The sequence below is a fragment of the Ranitomeya variabilis genome, chromosome 5 (genome assembly GCF_051348905.1).
Source record: "Ranitomeya variabilis isolate aRanVar5 chromosome 5, aRanVar5.hap1, whole genome shotgun sequence".
In the NCBI taxonomy this organism is placed as follows: domain Eukaryota; kingdom Metazoa; phylum Chordata; class Amphibia; order Anura; family Dendrobatidae; genus Ranitomeya; species Ranitomeya variabilis.
This window is the reverse complement of record NC_135236.1, coordinates 454,052,468-454,070,579: the sequence shown is the minus strand read 5'-3', so window position 1 is coordinate 454,070,579 and position 18,112 is coordinate 454,052,468. Positions and strand designations below refer to the sequence as shown.

The 18,112-nt window shown below is 42.6% G+C and overlaps 1 protein-coding gene across 6 annotated transcripts in view; it reads right to left on the bottom strand.

Moving 5' to 3' along the window:
- Positions 1–16,664: 16,664 nt before the first annotated feature.
- Positions 16,665–18,112, bottom strand: part of EEA1 (early endosome antigen 1) — a 206,943-nt gene continuing 205,495 nt past the window's right edge. For all 6 annotated transcript variants that reach the window (XM_077265415.1, XM_077265418.1, XM_077265414.1 and 3 more), the window contains one exon: positions 16,665–17,416. In XM_077265415.1, the coding sequence (XP_077121530.1) occupies positions 17,294–17,416 (123 nt within the window). In that variant the 3' untranslated portion in view covers positions 16,665–17,293. The remainder of the gene's footprint in view (positions 17,417–18,112) is intronic.

Below are 18,112 nucleotides of genomic sequence, written 5' to 3'. Positions count from 1 at the left end.
ACTCCCCGAGACACACGTGTTTATCTGCTGTCTGGAAATACCTTACTTACCATCCTGGTTAAGTTTATCCGGTAAGATTGTTATCCCTGTTCTTGCAATATAGTGTTCTACAGAATGTGATTACTGTATAGCAACTAGTACCTGGGAAATCTATTATCTGTGAGTTACTGTATGTAGTTACATGTAGAAGTTGCATTATCCTGTATGCTTTCCCTGCTAGTTATAAGTATCAGTTGTGCTGTTATTTGCCCAATATTTACCCAAATCATTTGTATTCTTATAGTTTTACCGTGCTCAAGTTTACCAATAAACAAGTTAGACTACAGAGAACAGTCTGCTTATTTGGGAGACAGAAGTGGTTTATGCCGTATGTCGGATCACACACCGTATCAACGTGTATGAAGACAGAACAGTAAAACGGATGCTAGATGCCGGCGATGACAGTAAAAGGAGGCTAGACGCCAGCGATAGCAAATAACTCTTACGGAGCCGCTTGTACCATACCGCACTGCCTGCAGATACCGCAGCGGCCGCCATACAGTCACAAGTACCGAGAGTGCAGCCCACCAAGCACGACACGTCTCAGTCCACGCTGAAGTCATTCCTACCCGCTCTGAGACGTCCTACAGCCTGCAAATGGACACAAAATGTCTGCAAGTCGAGCATCTTCACTCGGGACGAGGTCCCAAACAAGCCACTCTAGCAAGTCTTCCTCGAAAAGGTCTGTCACTCTCGCCTGTGCAGAATCTGAGGCGGCAAAAGTAAGATCCTCCTTCGCTGCACAAGAGATGCAGTTAAAGTTAGGACAAGCAGACCAAGAAGCAGAAAGCGCTCGCCTACAAGCAGAAAGAGCCCGCCTGCAAGCAGAGCAAGAAGCAGAAAGAGCCTGCCAAGAAGCTGAAAGAGCCCGCCTGCAAGCAGAGCAAGAAGCAGAAAGAGCCCGCCTGCAAGCCGATAGAGACGCAGATACAGCACGCCTGCGAGCAACCTTAGAAAGGCTTTCCGCTGAAAAAGAAGCAGCAGCCACAATAGCCAAAGCTGAGTTCTTAGAAGCCGTGGAGTTTCCTGAATCTGAGCGTGACAGCGACGTACGTGGACCAGACCTTGATCGTCAGGACCCTGCTCAACACGTCTCAGAATACGTCCACCAACATCCCAGAATAGAAGACAACTCTGATCCGTTACACCAACCAGCCTATACAGATTACCAGAGATCTTTCCTCCAAACACCGTACTGGAAGCAGGAAGGTATACTGCGAAACGACGTCAACCACCAATACCGTCTTACAGAACAGAAGGTACGGCCTCCTCCCAGACTGACAGGTACACCCTTCGCTTCGGAATGGTTTTATACAGACTTTCCTAAGCCAGAAGCTCCTACCAGGTATGAGGATGCACCACACACACCGCATGACAACAGCACACCAGCTCACGTTGGCACTGACTCAGCCACTATGAACTTTGCAAGGTTCTTTACCCGCCGGGAGCTGGTGACCAAGGGACTTGTAAAGTTCATTGATCGAGCTGAAAGCTAGAGCATGGCCAGCCTCTTTCCAGAATGCCATCAGAGACTTGCATCTTTCCAGTAGTGAAGAGTTAGATCTACTGGTTAAGTGGCTTGGGAGCGAGTCAGCTGAACACACCAAAAGAATCAGGAACATTAACATAAAGTACCCACACACAGGACTTCGCATGGTGTGGGAGAGACTCGAAGAATGTTATGGGTCAATAAAAGCTATAGAAAACGCTTTGCATAAAAGAATTGATGATTTCCCCAAGATAGCAAATAAGGGTTATCAAAAGCTCAGGGAACTGAGCGACTTGTTAATGGAGGTACATGCTGCTCAGGCAGAAGGTGACCTACCAGGGTTGGCATTCCTGGACACTGCCAGAGGTGTCAACCCGATTGTCCAAAAGCTCCCTTACAACTTACAAGAAAAGTGGGTCAGTCACGGGTCCCGTTACAAACAGGCTCATAAGGTACCATTTCCTCCTTTCAGGGTGTTTGTAGACTTTGTTGCCCAGCAAGCTAAAGTTAGAAATGACCCCAGTTTCGATTTCAATATGTCATGTACCACTGCCTCTGGTGTAAAACCCAGTAAAACACCAGTGGCAGTACACAAAACTAATGTTACCTCCACAGGTTTTCCTTACAGGGCAAGTAAGTCCTCTCCAGAAGAGGACAAACCGCAGGATCTCAGCAAACACTGCCCCCTACACAAGAAACCTCATCCTCTACTAAAATGTAGAGCCTTCAGGGAGAAGTCTCTAGAAGACCGTAAGTTTCCTAAAGGAAAACAAGATATGCTTCAGATGCTGCGCGACGACCTCACACTTCGCCAAGAACTGTGCAACCAGTGTGAAATGCACAGAATGTAGTAGTGTGGAGCACAACACGGCCTTACATCCTGGACCACCCCTCAGGGGTATCGTTGCGAGTAGAAGAGTCTGCCGAAAAACAGATGGACACTGACATGGACACCCCAGTGGTCACTTCTCAGTGTACAGAGATCTGCAAGGAACTCGTAGCAGGAAGATCCTGCTCAAAGATCTGTCTTGTCAGAGTATTCCCAGCGAGCCAACGGGATAAGGCAATCAAGGCATATGCAATCTTGGACGCAATATAGTGTTCTACAGAATGTGATTACTGTATAGCAACTAGTACCTGGGAAATCTATTATCTGTGAGTTACTGTATGTAGTTACATGTAGAAGTTGCATCATCCTGTATGCTTTCCCTGCTAGTTATAAGTATCAGTTGTGCTGTTATTTGCCCAATACTTACCCAAATCATTTGTATTCTTATAGTTTTACCGCGCTCATGTTTACCAATAAACAAGTTAGACTACAGAGAACAGTCTGCTTATTTGGGAGACAGAAGTGGTTTATGCCGTATGTCGGATCACACACCGTATCAATGTGTATGAAGACAGAACAGCCATCATCACCCAGCGGGATAACAACCAGCTGCAGACCCAGGTGCTCAGGCAGGTCCAGGTTGCTTGTTTGATTATAAAGTGTCAGGCATGACAGAGGTGCAGTACCTTGGTCACCGAGTGGGTGGAGGAACTCTGAAGCCAGAGCCTGTGAAGGTTGATGCTATCACCTCCTGGCCTACTCACAAGACCAAGAAGCAGGTGAGGTCCTTCTTAGGTACCGCAGGGTACAATAGGAAGTTTGTTCCCAATTATAGTGCCCTTGCTAAGCCTCTGACGGACCTCATAAAAAAAAATGTTACCTCACTCAGTCAACTGGACAGCGTACTGTCAACGGTCCTTTACGGCGCTGAAGGCTGCCTTGCAAGTTCACCAGTTTGACCCCTCTGAAGAAGCCAGACGAAAAACACGTTAGGGGTGTTCTTCCAGGTATGAATTCTCACCATGGGTAAATATGTCACTTTGGATTTATTTAGGGTTAATTTTTTTGTGAGAGAACGTTCATGCAATACTGTATATACACTAATGATGGAACTTGGTGCAAGCATTGCTATATACTTTAGATTGCATGACAATTGATGGGTGCAATGGTTTATTGGAACAATATATATACATATATATATATAATTTATTAATATGTATATTAAACCTTTCTTGTAGTATTTTCCCGCATATGATTATTTGTCATGGATACAAATTTTATATTAAAATGGTGATATAGATACTAATCTGTACAGAAAACCTTTTGCACCATCTTGACATTGTTGTGTATTGGAATTTTGTATGTGATTTTTCTGCGCATGCACACATGAATCGTATCGACAATACACCCCATGTGTATAGACGGTATATTGGATGAACTTACTCTGGATATATTTTGCTGAATCTAATGCAAACATGATATTAATACCGCTTGCACAGTAACATCCTTGGAGTAATTTATCTCTGTTTTAGCATCTCCCTTTTATTGTTTTTTTATTTGTTGTGTACTTACTCAATAAATGTATTCAATTTATATATGGCTTTGTACTCCTCGATTTATATGTAGGTATTGTCTAAAAGTTCTAGTAGGAGAGCCTTTGATATTTTATTTCAGTCTATTGATAGGTATTGCTCCAAACATAGCAGCGGGTGGATCTGAGATACGACCCCTGACTGCAATCTTTGACAAATTGGTGGCAATAGTGGGATTCTGAGTGACCCCTCCACCGTCCCCTCCTTGATCATTCTTTTGTATCGAATGTGACTTGAGATATGGTCACTAATTTTTTAGGTAATTCATCTTTAAATGGATCAAATTTGTAGCAAATCAAAAAAATTCTATGAAATGAAGGAAATGCTGTGGGATTGGACACATCTAGAGTTTTTCTTTATTTTGAATAAAATAGGAAACTCCGTAATGAGCACAGTAAACCCCGAATAGTTAGAAAGAATCTATTTTATTTACCATTTGCTATACAGATTAGAAAACAAATAATGTTTCAACAAGCATCCTTCCATTCAGCTCAAGTTCGGGACCGGCAATATGTCTAGTCACAGATACATCTCCAACAGAAGTGCACACTGGAATAACAGCTCTCACAACGTAAGGCACCACTACATGAGCACAAGGTATAAACAACATAAAAAAAAGGGCTGGGAAAGAAAACAAATGTCAAATACTCATGCAAAACTGTATATATTTCATATGATCCAGTTACGTGTAGTGTAATGTGCATCAATTGCATTGCAATCCTCAAAGAAATTCACCATCACAAAGTGCGTAAAAACCCATAAGCAGCTACTCATTCACTGCGGGATGAGAAACCCATCTGAAGTGTCAGGTTATTTGTGCAGTTCCCCTCCATGTCCCGCAGTAGGTACCAATGACTGGGGTACACTGCGGCTCCATGCAGCTTATGCTTAGTCCAGGTGTTGATCAAGTGCATCAGGATTATAAACCGTTTATTTTCTGGTATTAACTTCCACTCATTAAACAATGGGATCATGCTTGTCGGTAAACTGGTGGTCTTTATAAGAACTGCTAATTCACCAAAATCACAGCAAGGGTAATATGACCAAAGAATAATTTACATCTTTTTACTATAATGTAACCAAAACTGATAAATGCAACATAATACAGGGTCAGAAGGGGCATTCTTACATATAGGTCATAATGATCAAACAGGCTCACAGTGATCCCTCTAGTAGTGGCATGTAAAGGGGAACCCCTTCATAGGGAATAGCTGGAAATCTATTTTGCCATCAGAGAGACAATTTTCCTTGTTCCCATCCTAGAAAGTGGTCAGTTGTACAACTAAGGCCAACATGCAGTTTATTATTAACATTACAGCCCACTTGACTGTCTTAGAGGGATCTGACCATTGGAAGTCAAGCCTTCAAGGGACTCTGTCACCTGAATTTGGCGGGCTATGTAAATGCCCTGTGTCTGGTCCGATGGGCGGTGTTTCCTCTTCTTTCATTCACCCCTTCCTTTCCCGCTGGCCGCAATATTTTCTTGAATTTCAGTAGGCTTCCTCCATAGTTCACGCGTGCGCAATGCAATCTTGCCTTGCGCTCACGCAGTATGCTTTGCCCAACTGCGGGCAAAGCCAAAAAGCATTAGTGCGCATGCGCCGCCGCACTATGTCCCAGAACACAGCAAAATACTTCCGGGACATAGTGCGGCGGCGCATGCACACTAATGCTTTTTGGCTTTGCCCGCAGTTGGGCAAAGCATACTGCGCGTGCGCAAGGCAAGATTGCATTGCGCACGCGTGAACTATGGAGGAAACCTACTGAAATTCAAGAAAATATTGAGGCCAGCGGGAAAGGAAGGGGTGAATGAAAAAAGAAGAGGAAACATCGCCCATCGGACCGGACACAGGGCATTTACATAGCTCGCCAAATTCAGGTGACAGAGTCCCTTTAAACACACATCGGCGTCTACAATACTTATGGAATTCTGTGTCAATGACGCGGAGGCAGATTTACTATTCTTAGTGCGCCTACACTTGGGTAGAAAATAGGCAAGGTTAAGGCACAACTAGTTTTAAACTTGTCTGTGTAAAACCCCTGGATAAGAAAGAGGGGCGGCAAAGTTTACACACAAAGTATACCAAGAGTTGGTGTAAAGTGTAGATGGCAATTGGTGTATTTTAAGCCTGTCCTGCCTAAATCCGCGTTTAGACAAACCATTAACTGACAATTACATGCAAGCCAATTTACAGATCAAGAAAGGTTTTGTTCTGGCTCAGAAAAAAAATCTGCAGCCACTGTATGTGGGTATATCTTTTATTAAGAGAAGAAGAACGCGTCTAGTTGGCACACGGATCACTCACAATTACATTTACACGACCACACGTACCGCAAACTATCATGCCTGTGCAGTCACAGAGTGACTTCAGATTTTTGATCTGAGCCTGGACAGCCCATTTAACATGATCGTTCTGAACAGGACATGTCCTGTTTACACGGGAACAATTATTTTGAAAAAACCTGAAAAATCATTTCACCCAATGAACAAGTTCTTTAGTTGTCCGACAGGTGATTGTCGACCTGTTCAACAAGCCAACCAATAATAAAGAAAGAGCATTACTATTAACAATTGTTCCTCAATTACAGGCCTTAAGTTTTCCTTTTGCTTTTGTTACATCTACCTTGGATTCAGTAAATCTGCCCCAGTAGGAACCCCGCGTGTCTAACCAATTCCCCCATCCCCCCTTTAATTTTCATAGACCATCTAATGAATGTGCTAATCAGACACATCTAGTTTTTGCATATTACCATATTATGATTCCATGAATGAGCTGTACTTTTCAGATGAACGCCTTTTTGGCAGATCAGGGAAAACAGTCCTAAAGGCTGGCTTTGTAAAAGTCTTTCCTGATGGCCTAAGAGCATCGCATACGTGCATGAGGTATTAGGCAACGCTTCAGGATGCATCCTCCTTTATATAAGCAAACAATACTGGGATAAAACAACTGCAAAACATTTACTTGCTCAAAAATCACTCCCCCATTCATTTCTATCTGTGTAACATTGCTCATGGTGCACTGGTCAATAATGACATCTATCCATGGAGCTCTGTACAACATGTATTTATTACACGTGAGCACATAGTGGCACATGGAGGCAAGGCCCTGGAACAAAGCACCGCTTTCACGGAAACAAATTATTCCATAGAACAAGGATGACTATCGAGGCCCGCGTTCCTTTCAGTATTTTACACATGTGTAAATCTAATACACATTTATTTACATATTTTATGTATTGGATCAGATCATTTGTGTAGGTGACACACTGCTGGTGGTTTCTGCTTTCTATACCAAATATCCAAACCAAGATTTGATCCATGCCATAGATATTAGATATAATGCACTGGCTATATGTAATAGTTTTCCCTTGTGAAAGAAAAGAGATTGTGGTATATGGCAATAGGGTCCTAGTAGCTTGAACTGCAATACTAGACAAAGTCACTAACAAAAGAATCAGGGTTTCTGTGGGGAAGTCGATTTTTTTTTGTTCCTTTCATATAAAACACTTTTTTTTTTTTTTTTAATAAAAAGGTCATACATTAATGATGCGTTTCCTGATAATGAATGGGTATACTGAGGGATTTAGAGGCTAGGGAGGCTACAATGCTGAATGTTTCACGTTCTTCAATTCAAATCTTACCGTGCAAGTATACATGATCTGTGACAGCCACACATACAACCTATGCTGGGCAGGAACATAGCATAGCAAAAACTATTAAACATGGCACAAAGGATAAGAAAAGAAAATCATCCTCAACTTACAGGCCAAGAAGCTGATACGACGGTGCACAGTAGTGACCGCGCACCGGATGCACTTCTTCTTGGTGTGACGGCACATGGGGTAACACCATTACCTACAATTCCCCCAACATATTCTGAGGGCACGACAGCATTGTGCCAACCTAGGGATCAAAATCTGCTATTAAATATTCCTGGAAAATATTCCTTAGAGCCTACTCAACGAGCCGTGGTATAGCTCATATGCATCTAAAACAAAAAATGAAGGCCGTTTCATGGCAAGAGACTACAAAGTGTGGTTCTGCAGACATTTTGCCATCCTCCTGTTCCAGGATTCTTGCTAACCTACGAAATATATTCGTATGACCTTGTTCAGATGAATGTATTTTCGGTCCATGTGCCAGACGAACAAAACATGGACCTAAGAGAATGGGCAAGTTCACGGGAATCTTTTTTACACACTGACCAACGGTCCCAGTGTAAGGGTATGTGCACACGTTCAGGATTTCTTGCAGAAATTTCCTGAAGAAAACCGGAAATTTTCTGCAAGAAATCCGCATTTTTTTTTTTGCGTTTTTTTTCCGTTTTTTTTCGCGTTTTTTTAGCATTCTGCAAGCGTAATTAGCTTGCAGAATGCTAAAGTTTTCCAAGCGATCTGTAGCATCGCTTGGAAAACTGACTGACAGGTTGGTCACACTTGTCAAACATAGCGTTTGACAAGTGTGACCAACTTTTTACTATAGATGCTGCCTATGCAGCATCTATAGTAAAAGATAGAATGTTTAAAGATAATAAAAAAAATAAAATGCGATTTTTTCGCGGAAAAAAAGGCTACATTTGCACAAAAAATGCGGAATACACTTAAAATAATAGGAGGCATATGTAAGCGTTTTTTTCGCGTTTTTATAGCGAAAAAACGCGAAAAAAACGCGAAAAATACTGAACGTGTGCACATGGCCTAATAAAAACAACAAGAGACTGTATTCTGAAAGTAGGTTTTGGATCAGACTCACACTTAAAGCCGAATTAGTGCAGAAAAAATGGATGTCATAAGTGACAGCACCCAATAGGAATCCAGGTTTTAAGGATCCAGACCATTACCATTGTTCTACAGGAATCTGAACTTGGCCTCACATTGTTTTTAACTGCTGTTGATAAAATGTGGGACATACAGAAGAATGGTTAGTTCTTTTTCTGGGTGAAAAATGGACGATTTTTTTAATCCCAACATACATCACTCGCATCTTTTATGTTCAGGGTGTAAACTGGTGGGTCCCCGAGTCTGACAGATGAAAAAAGTGTTTCCCTTTGGCCTGGGTCTGATTTTTCATTATTAGTGCTGAGCTCAAGTGCTCGTTACTCAGGTATGCGCCGAGTATCGTGGGTGCTCGAGTGACATGTTCGAGTCCTTGTGGCCCTATGTTTTGCGGTTGTTAGGCAGTCACAAAACATGTGCGGATTACCTGGCAAACATGGGCAATTTCCGTATGTTTTGCGGATGTCTAACAGCAGCGAAACATGGGGCTGCGAGGACTCGAACATGTCACCTGAGCACCCTAGGCAAACGCGAGGAATGAGCACTTGCGCTCATCACTAATTAGTGTGGCACAAAAAAATTTAATGTACAGTAAACACAACAGAACCTATGTTTTTATCCAAGTAGGGAGGCCCAAGGGTGCCATGTTCTTTTGTAGGACAACTGTGAATCGTAGACGTCCTGATCTATTCGTGCTCTACTAGCCTATGGTTGATGGCTGCCACAGGGGCATCTGTTAAATGAAAACATCATGAAACACCCCAGAAGAGATAAAGATGAGAATAGAAGACATCTTACAGTATTGCATGGCTGCAGGATTTAGTCTGTGATCTTTCACCAGGGAGTTTGAACCTGTCACCCCCAAAATCGATTGTGAGGTAAGCTCACCGTCATCGGGCTTATCTACAGCATTCTGTAATGCTGTAGATAAGCCCCCGATGTATCCTGAAAGAGAAGAAAAAGAGGTTAGATTATACTCACCCAGGGGCGGTCCGGTCCGGGTCGGATGGGTGTCTCAGGTCCGGTCCGGTGCCTATCTTCATTCCATGACGTCCTCTTCTGGTCTTCACGCCGCGGCTGCAGCACAGGCGTACTTTGTGTGCCCTATTGAGGGCAGAGCAAAGTACTGCAGTGCGCAGGCGCCGGGACAGGTCAGAGAGACCCGTAAAGACCAGAAGAGGACGTCATGGAATGAAGATGGGAGGCTCCGGACCGGACCTGAGAAACCCATCGGACCCGGACCGCAGCGGGACCGCCCCTGGGTGAGTATAATCTAACGTCTTTTTCTCCTCTTTCAGGTAACATCGGCGGCTTATCTACAGCATTACAGAATGCTGTAGATAAGCCCCTGATGCCGGTGAGCTTACCTCACCATCGATTTTGGGGGTGACAGGTTCCCTTTAAGCATGACCTTCCTGTAAAAGCTTTAGTAGTTCTGGCACTACTTTGCTTTACTTGTGCCCATTTACAATTCCAAGATGATGATTTCTTTATTCTTGTGTAAAACTAAACTCCCATCTGGGGAATCAGAGATCAGTGAACTGTGGGAGCTCGAAGGATAGCGGTTTCACTTCATTATGCTAGACAATAGTAACTCATCTAGGGGTAACCATCAGAATTTACAAATTATGTATGTGTTATGTTCATTAAATCTGCTAAAGGGAACCTGTCACCCCCAAAATGGAAGTTGAGCTAAGCCCACCGGCATCAGGGGCTTATCTACAGCATTCTGTAATGCTGTAGATAAGCCCCCGATGTATCCTGAAAGATGAGAAAAAGACATTAATTATACTCACCCAGGGGCGGTCTGGCTGCGGTCCGGTCCGATGGGTGTTGCGGTCCGGGGCCTCCCATCTTCATGCTCCGGCGCAGGCGTACTTTATCTGCCCTGTTGAGGGCAGAGCAATGTACTGCAGTGTGCAGGCGCTGGGCCTCTCTGACCTTTCACGGTGCCAGCGCACTGCAGTACTTTGCTCTGCCCTCAACAAGGCAGATAAAGTACGCCTGCGCCGGAGCATGAAGACAAGAAGAGGACGTCATCGTAAGAAGATAGGAGGCCCCGGACCGTGACACCCATCGGACCGGACCGCAGCCAGACCGCCCCTGGGTGAGTGTAATCTAGCCTCTTTTTCTCATCTTTCAGGATACATCGGGGGCTTATCTACAGCACTACAGAATGCTATAGATAAGCCCCTGATGGCGGTGGGCTTAGCTCACCTTCGATTTTGGGGGTGACAGGTTCCCTTTAAGGTAATCTGTCACCAGGTTTTTGCTAGGTAATTTGAGATCAGCATGATGTACGGGAAGACCTTGATTCCAGTGACAATCCACTTACTGGTCTGCTTGGTGGAGTTTTGACAAAATCACTGTTTGCTCTGCAGCAGATCTACCAAGTCTGTGAATACTGAAGGCTGTACAAACCCACCCCCACTACTGTTTGGCAGCTTTCTGTGTACACTGTACATAGGCAAGTAATTGCCAATCATTAGAGGGCGGGGTTATACACATCACGAGGACTACATGGCACGAGACAACTAGTCCTCCAAGTGATAATCTCCTGCTGATAAAACACTGACTTTATTAAAACTACAACACGCAGTCCAGCAACTGACACATTGCTGGAATCAGGGTCTCAGTCTCTATATTGTGCTGCTCTCAGTAGAATAAATAGAAAAGACTTGCTGACAGATTCTTTATGAGAAGAACTCATTTGAGAAAGTACGTAACAAAACAGCCTGTTTGTCTGCTCTAGCTGCAGGGGTTCGAGAACTGATTACACAGACTGAAAGAGGTAGTCAGCAAGGTTTTGCTCATACATTAAACACCTTGCAGAATGTTGAGGTCTTGTGAATGTGGAGGATGAAGCCAGTGGTAGTGTAGTACTGCTATGACATAAGCAGAAGTGGAGCCGAGGTAGAAGAGGAGCAGTTGTCAGCGTCACACAGCAGGTAAGTGCTTGTGTTGGTTCTCCAATAATATGTATACTGCCATGCCACATGGCATATCGCCCATGGGGTCGCATTTACCAAGCACATATGGCACGTTGTTCATAGGAAAAAAAAAAAAAAAAAGATTTCTAGAAAAACAAATGATTCACTTTGAAGACAAAAGATAATACAATGCGAGTCCCTGGAACTACAGACTTTCATGGCTCAGAATATGTTCCTCTTGTAGCATTGTGTCATTTTGAGGAACTGGCCTGATAAGGTGTGAGCTGGCTGGTACATAGGTCACATAGCCCTTATCACTTGCCTTATCTGTACCCTTCACAGGGAGTCACCACTAATGATACAATCATATCCAAATCCCAGTCCAAAACAACTATCACAGTAACTTTTCCCATTTCAGGCTTGAAACAGGAAAAATATTGTTTTGTGCACTTGTGGCACAGGAAATATGGATCATTACTATACAGGTAATCTAGGCCGGCATCTCTGGATTAGAAACATTCATATCTTAACATCCCGATTCATCAAGACTTCAAGAATGAGGTGGCGTAAGATGGACACATTCAGGAAGAGCACTGTAATATATTTGGTACATCTTTCAACTGTAGATCACCATTTCCATAGATGTAGGCTCGAGTACATTGCTGTCGTAATTTATGCCACTTTTGTGCTGTAGATTTGTCAGGTCAGCCCCAATCTGCCCGAACACTGATGAATTGAGACTTAAGTATATAAGAGAATTCTGTATCACCATGACAAACCTAGAGGGCCACAACTGTGTAGTTTACATGACTTGCTGAAAAGTGATCATCTTGGAGATCCTAACTGTATGGAGATAATGAGGGGACACAGTATACATGTATGTGGAATACACATAGGATGTACAAGCATGTGTGTACACCAGACACAGGGCTTCAATACATGTTCCCATTGTTAGGGACTCGTATATGTATATACTGATTTAACTACTAATGAGTTAACACGAAGGTGTCCACATGTGTAGAGGTGTGTAAATCAATGATTAGATCAAAAGATCCTGCTACCCAATAACACCAGGGAAAATGAAGAGATCCACAGTAGTAAAATTGTATAACTTTATTAATAATAATTAAGAACAGTTAATGCATAAAAAAAATGATAAAAATAAAAAAGCAGAGTGCCTCACAAGGGAGACGCCACAGACTCGTATAAATAAGTGTAATGAAAAATTCTTCAAAAGTAATAATAAATGCTACAATGTGAGGTAGTGATGTGAAAAGCCGGTAAAAAAATAATGGTGGGGAAGCAGGAAGGAAAGATCAAGACATAATATGGAGATGTATCTAAAGGCAATGGTTTAGTAGGCGTTCAGTATAATGTGCAGTCTTTCCAAATATCAGATACAATGGAAGGTATACCAGACTCACAGTGGAATATTCCTGCTAAAAAATGCCACCGACATATGGGCTTGTGTGTAGGTATCTCCACAGCCAAAAGACTGATACCGAACAGTGAGGAGAGAATACCTATGCAGCCCTAAAGCGTAAATAGATCCAGAGTAATTCACCTTAAGGCCATGTGCACACGTTCAGTATTCTTCGAGTTTTTTTCGTTATAAAAACGCGAAAAAAACGCGAACATATGCCTCCTATTATTTACAGTGTATTCCGCATTTCTTGTGCAAATGTTGCGATTTTTTTCGCGGAAAAAAATGCATCGCGGAAAAAAAAGCAACAAGTTCATTAAATTTGCGGAATTGCGGGGATTCCGCACACCTAGGAATGCATTGATCTGCTTACTTTCCGCATGTGGCTATGCCCACCATGCGGGAAGTAAGCAGATCATGTGCGGTTGGTACCCAGGGTGGAGGAGAGGAGACTCTCCTCCACGGACTGGGCACCATATAATTGGTAAAAAAAAAAAAGAATTAAAATAAAAAATAGTGATATACTCACCTTCGATGGCCCCGGAGTCTTCCCGCCTCTCAGCGGTGCATGCTGCCGCTTCGGTTCCTATAGATGGTGTGTGTGAAGGACCTGCGATGACGTTGTGGTCTTGTGATTGGTCGCGAGACCGCTCATGTGACCGCTCACGTGACCGCGACGTCATCGAAGGTCCTGCACACACACATCATCTATAGGAACGGACGCCGCTGAGGAGATCGGCTGTCTGCAGGTGAGTATAACCATTTTTTTATTTTATTATTTTTAAACATTCTATCTTTTACTATTGATGCTGCATAAGCAGCATCTATAGTAAAAAGTTGGTCACACTTGTCAAACACTACGTTTGACAAGTGTGACCAACCTGTCAGTCAAGTTTTCCAAGCGATGCTACAGATCGCTTGGAAAACTTTAGCATTCTGCAAGCTAATTTCGCTTGCAAAATGCTAAAAAAAACCGCGAAAAAAAAAACGGGGAAAAAAACGCAAAAAAAAAAAAAGCAGATTTCTTGCAGAAAATTTCCGGTTTTCTTCAGGAAATTTCTGCAAGAAATCCTGACGTGTGCACATACCCTTAATGTAGCAGAGTGGTGTCCCCACACCCCGACGCACGTCTCGCCGCCCCCAGAAGAAGCCAGGTTTCTTTCCTTCCTGCTTCCCTACCATTCCTTTTTTTTGCCGGCTTTGCACATCACTACCTCATATTGTAGCATTTATTAATTTTGATTAATTTTTCATTACACATATTTATAAGAGTCTGTGGCGTCTCCCTTGTGAGGCATTCTTATTTTTATTATTTTTTGTGCATTAACTGTTTTTAACTATTAATAAAGTTATACAATTTTACTACTATGGATCTCTTCATTTTTATTGGATACCAGGATCTTTTGATTTAACTACTAGTCAATACATATACATCAGTAATTAAATGAGCAAGTACAGCAGATGTTAGATGTCAACCTTATGTATTGCTAGCTAATTAAAGCACCGTTCCAGCATATGTTTTTCAATCCCTTTTTAAATAATTAAATACGCAAGTTTAATGCATGTAGATACTAACTCACCGGTTGGCGGCTGCACCTCTTTACATCCCCACTCCAACACCAATCAACAGCTTTTGTAACCTGCCAGATCATGGTGTACTCCCAAGTCGCTATTCTCAATACATGTCTGTGGGACTCAGTACCAGGCTATAAGCCACGTTCTTAACTCTCACAGATGTGCAGTGAGAAGTTTCCAATAAGTGACCTTTGCTTCACACAGATGGTCACAACTGCAGTCACGTGGTGGTGCCAGAGCGGGGCTGAAAACGGGTGAAGACGGCTACCGGTGAGTATGTAACAACCTGCATTACACAACGACCAGGAGACCAGATATGCGCAAGCTTTTTGTGCCATGGGGTCTTCACAATAAAACACCTCTTTATTGTAAGTAATTAATAGTCACATCTTTTTTGACAATGGCTAAAGAACTGTTTAGGAAGAGATGGAGAAGAGTCATCTATGTGCAACTGTGCCATACAAATGAAAGTAGCCAAGGAGTAAAATTCACCATAGACAGAAAGATTTAGGCACTATATGAAGACTGCTTTGCATTGAAAGGGATGAAATACATAACAATAGGACGTGTGGAGGTCTTGAAAATCAGAATTTTAGTGCCGATTCCTTAACGAAACCACTGTTTACAAATAAGGAAGCCAGAAAACAAGTGTATATCATAAACCATGCTTGTTAGCTGTACAAGGGACAGAAGCCTTCACTCAAATACCTGATAGAGTAACAAGTCCACCAAATATTTCACCTGGAGTGTGTATGAAAAATGACAGTGGTGGCAAACATTCAATAAGGAAAGGTATGTGCTTTTGGGAAAAAAGTACGGCTGAAATACAAAGGTTCACCGATGACTAGATAAAGCTACATAAAAGTACAGGTGTAGCTTAACTGGTTGGTCACTTCATGCATTCTTACTTTTAGCAGTGAGGCATTCCAGTTTCACAAATACAAACTTTGAAGGGGTTTTTGGGCTCAATATAAACTTCTTCAGCTGTACTATGCATTCATTCAATCTAATGGGCAGGTGACCTCAAGTATGCAAGTTACATATTAGCCATCCCGTGCCCACCCACTAATGCTGGAAATAGAGGGGAAACCACAAATTGGCAGCAGCAGTCACATAGGCGAGTACAGAAATTTCCCTTGAGCTTTGTTTGTCGGTTCATCACCACTGATACTATTGCTCAAGTGTTATCAGTAAGTGGGAACTTCATAATCTGCCTATGTGAAAGGGTCTTGGGTCTGTGCCAAACATCTCTGGCAGTGGCTTGCTATCTCCACGTGAACTAAAGACCATGCATGTTAGAATCTAATATACTTTTGTTCTCCAATATTTGACATCCTGGGTGACATCTGAAAAACGTTGGTTGGAGAGTTCATTCGATGATCATATGTGTATGGCCACATCTCGTGGTCAAGAGGTGGATACAACGGTAGCCATGAAAAGTGCCATCTATTTTTTCCTGTTTCCTTTTACAGACAGCAACCTTTACATAAGACAAGAGGACAATAACGTTACTATTTAGCCATAGTTTGTATGAATTAGGCTTTGTTCTCTTTGGTGACAAGGGTCCATTCCATCATATCTCCGTTGCCCATGACTGGCAGATCTGCATAATGCTGCATGGAAAAAATTAAATAGAAACCAGACAGACCAATGAAGAGGTAATGGAAGCTGTCACTTAATGGATCAATTGTGATTTATGTCAAACTTATGTCAACGTTTAAAGTGTTAATGTCTACAACTATCCTCCTGCTTGAATACAGTCAATCCGTTTTTACAGCTTACTCCGCTGCCATGTCACAGTATTGGATATGGCAATCATTAACTCTGCACCTCACTATTAAATGTATTTCTGCAAAAAGCACCTACCGGTAATTTGCTTAAAAACATAACCGACATGTCACCTTCGCACGACAAAAGTCTTGTTTTCCAGTCATCACCAATGGCATCATAAAAGACAAGGTCACATACACAGAAAATATCACCCAAATAAGCAATGTAGTCGCGCCTTAGGACAAAGTACGGATCAGCCATATTTCTGTAGTTACTCATCATTAGACAGACACAAGTACACACGTGTACATAGCACAAGTCTCTGGGGACTCACAGATATTACAGCACAGATGTAGGCCACATATCTGGATGGTAAAATACTCATCTTCATTGAGAAGTCTGCATCCACCGGTCTGCAGTGAGGGGGACAGCATGCAGAGCCAGCAACACCTACTCAGATGGATGAAATAAAAAAGATCCTTCTATAGCATGACAGATTCACTCTCGTGCAGTAAAACTACGGTTTAGACTGGCGGCTACTGTCAAAATATGGATAAAAAAATACATTGTTACTTTTCTGTTTTGCTACTATTTACAGGCAGCTGAGAAACCAAATGGGAGGCAGATGGCAAACGATATGTGCGGAAAATTGGAGGCAGATGGCAAACGATATGTGCGGGGCAGGATGCGCTCTTATTCTCGTGTCTCATGAAAAATACAATAATTTCACTTTGTAGCAAGAAAACAACTGAAAAAGGTCATTTCGTGTTTCCTCATTTTACAATCTTCATCCAAAGGGATAAGTACTCTGAGTGCTTAATGAAGTGCAATAACAAAAATACTACATGGAATTTGCCTACGCATCCGCTCCTATCCTTGCAAATCGGTAAAACATGTATTGCAGACACGGACTGGTTTTTTGGACGAGGGCGTTAAGGCATTCTTCGAGGAACATTCTGCACAGAAGATATTTCCACAGTGTCTACAGTGGTGCTGCAAAGAGAATGAAAAATACATTAAATGCTAATAACGGACAGTGACAATAGCGGCTAAACTGCTTGTAAAACGGTTTCTGCTTGCTTTTAGGATTTTGTCCTTCCTTCACCACTACTAAAAGTGATTTTAGTTTGTGGTGCACAAAAAGCCCAAGATGAAACAAGTTAATTATTAAATATGCATCTCTTAACGTGTTCCCAACCGCCAAGTCAGGAGTGACCTCTGTGTCAACCAAGGACTGACCTGCTCCAGCTTTATGAGTCAGTTGCGGACCTTTGGGAGAAGACAGAAGCAGTTTATCACTGCTTCTGTCTTTTCTGCTTTAGGCTATGTAAGGAATAGCAGTATAGGCAATGCAATATATGATCAAGTGATTCCTGGTAAATAAAAATGGTGTCCTGCCATGGTGTCTTGTCACATCCCTCTGCTGTGATTGACAGCATTTGCTTTATAAGAAAGATGGCTGTCTGCAGCGGTATCTCTTGTAAAGCAAGAGCTGTCATTCAAGGTAGAGGCAGGGAGTGAGGCATGCAAAGGTGGTGGGAGAAACGTCAGACATAGTAGCTTGGCCACACCAAGGGTGCACCGAGCACTAACTTAGCATATTAGATTAAAGAGGATTTTCAGCACTAAGGAAGAACAGATTACTAAATAATAAAGAAAAGGTGTAACTTTCATAGAGACTAAGTCCGC